Genomic DNA, 2237 nt, shown 5'->3' on the forward strand with positions numbered 1-2237 from the left:
TACAGCATGTTATCTCATAAGCAGAGATTACTTAAGATCCAAAACTCTAAATACTCCATATGAACTATGGTATGGAAGAAAACCCAATCTGAGCTACTTAAGGGTTTTCGGAAGCAAATGCTATATTCTCAAGGATAGAGAACATAGAGGAAAATTTGATTCCAAAAGTGATGAAGGAATTTTTCTTGGTTATGCTTCTGATAGCCGTGACTTCCGAGTATACAACATCTGGACCAAAGTCATGATGGAATCAATTAATGTTGTTATCGATAACATTAGTGACTTTAGTCAAGACAACCACACTGCAACAAATCTTCCTCCCTCTGAAACTGTTATTAAGGAAAAACAGACTGTAGAAGAACCGTCTGTGATCCCTCTAATTAGTGACATTGATGATAAAGATGATAATGAAAGTATTGTTGAACAACCTAATGATACTGAATATATGGTTCAAAAACCTTCCAATTGGGTACATCAAAGACACTCTACTGAAGACATTATTGGAGATGCCAATGCAAGGGTTATGACTCGAAGAGAACTTCAGAACGTCTGCCACTATTCATGTTTTCTATCTTCAATAGAACCAAAGGATATTGAGAAAGCGCTCATTGAACCTGCTTGGGTTAACTCTATGCATGAGGAACTCAATCAGTTTAAAAGGCAAGAAATATGGGAACTTGTTCCAAAGCCAGCAGGAGTCAACATTGTTGGAACAAAGTGGATTTACAAAAACAAATCAGACGAATTCAGAACAATTGTCACAAACAAAGCCAGACTTGTTGCTCAAGGATATTCTCAAATTGAAGGTATTGATTTTGATGAAACTTTTGCTATTGTTGCTCGTTTAGAATCTATTAGACTTTTTCTTGCTTATGTCTGCTATCTTAAAATAAAATTGTTCCAAATGGATATCAAGTCTGCATTTTTAAATGGGGATTTAAAAGAAGAAGTTTTTGTAGCTCAACCAAAAGGGTTTGAAGACCCATCGTTCCCAGATCATGTCTTTAAACTTAAGAAGGCCTTGTATGGTCTAAAGCAAGCTCCACGAGCTTGGTATGACAAATTGACATCCTTTTTACTTCAAAAAGGGTTCTCTAGAGGTGGTGCTAATAAAACTCTTTTTACCACGTGGTGTGGTAACCATGTCCATATAGCACAAATATATGTAGACGATATCATATATGGATCCACCTCAAAAACTCTAACAGATGAATTCCTAAATCTTATGAGTGGAGAATTCGAAATGAGTAATGTCGGAGTATTGTCATATTTTCTTGGTTTGAAAATACAGCAACAAAAATAAAATATTCTTCTTTCTCAAGAAAAATATGCAAGGAATCTTGTTGAAAAATTCGAACTAAACAAGTCAACTCCTATGGCAACTCCAATGCCAACTACTGGAAAACTTCAATCCAATCCAGGAGAAAAATCTGTTGATCAGAAACTATATAGATCCATGATCGGAAGCTTGTTGTACTTAACTGCAACAAGGTCAGACATTGCTTTCAGTATCGGATGTTGTGCCAGATTTCAAGTGGATCCTAAAGAATCACACCTTAAAGTTGTAAAACGTATCATATGATATGTTAGTGGTACTGTAGATTATGGTCTATCATACTCTATGGATACAAACAATAGTCTTGTTGCCTACTCGGATGCTGATTGGTCAGTTTGTGTAGAAGATCGGAAAAGCACCTCAGGTGGTTGCTTCTATGTTGGTCAAAATCTTGTTGCTTGGCACATCAAGAAACATAATTCGCAATCTTTATCAACCTGTGAAGCAGAATATGTTGCTGCTAGTACATTTTTTACCCAACTATTATGGATGAAATAGATGCTCATCGACTATGGAGTAAATATTCCAACTATGAACATCCTTTGTGATAACTCAAGTGCTATTCGCTTGACTCAGAATCCAGTTGAACATTCTCGTACTAAACACATAGACATTCACTTTGTTAGAGAATTGTATGAGAATGGTGTTATCAAATTAGAGTACGTTCCATTTGAGCGTCAACTAGCTGATATTCTTACTAAACCTTTAGATAGATCAACCTTTGAAAATCTAAGGAAATCCATAGGAATTATCAAGGTACATTAGTACTGTGAGAACCCTTATGGTTTGGGTGACTTTTTGATTTAGCGGGATTAAGTTCTAGCCCTAGTAGGTAGGCTTTATCAAAGGATTATGAGGGGTTCTGATAGAAAAAATATGTGAAAAATTCACAATATGTTAA

General features: G+C 35.7%; 1 protein-coding gene across 1 annotated transcript; it reads left to right on the forward strand.

Moving 5' to 3' along the window:
• Positions 1–1375: 1375 nt before the first annotated feature.
• Positions 1376–1834, forward strand: LOC113305922 (uncharacterized mitochondrial protein AtMg00810-like). Its single transcript, XM_026554908.1, has 2 exons — positions 1376–1491; positions 1591–1834. The coding sequence occupies exons 1-2, from the start codon at positions 1376–1378 to the stop codon at positions 1832–1834; spliced, it is 360 nt and encodes a 119-aa protein (XP_026410693.1).
• The last annotated feature ends 403 nt before the right edge of the window (positions 1835–2237 follow it).

This window comes from Papaver somniferum, chromosome 8 (genome assembly GCF_003573695.1).
Source record: "Papaver somniferum cultivar HN1 chromosome 8, ASM357369v1, whole genome shotgun sequence".
Classification (NCBI taxonomy): domain Eukaryota; kingdom Viridiplantae; phylum Streptophyta; class Magnoliopsida; order Ranunculales; family Papaveraceae; genus Papaver; species Papaver somniferum.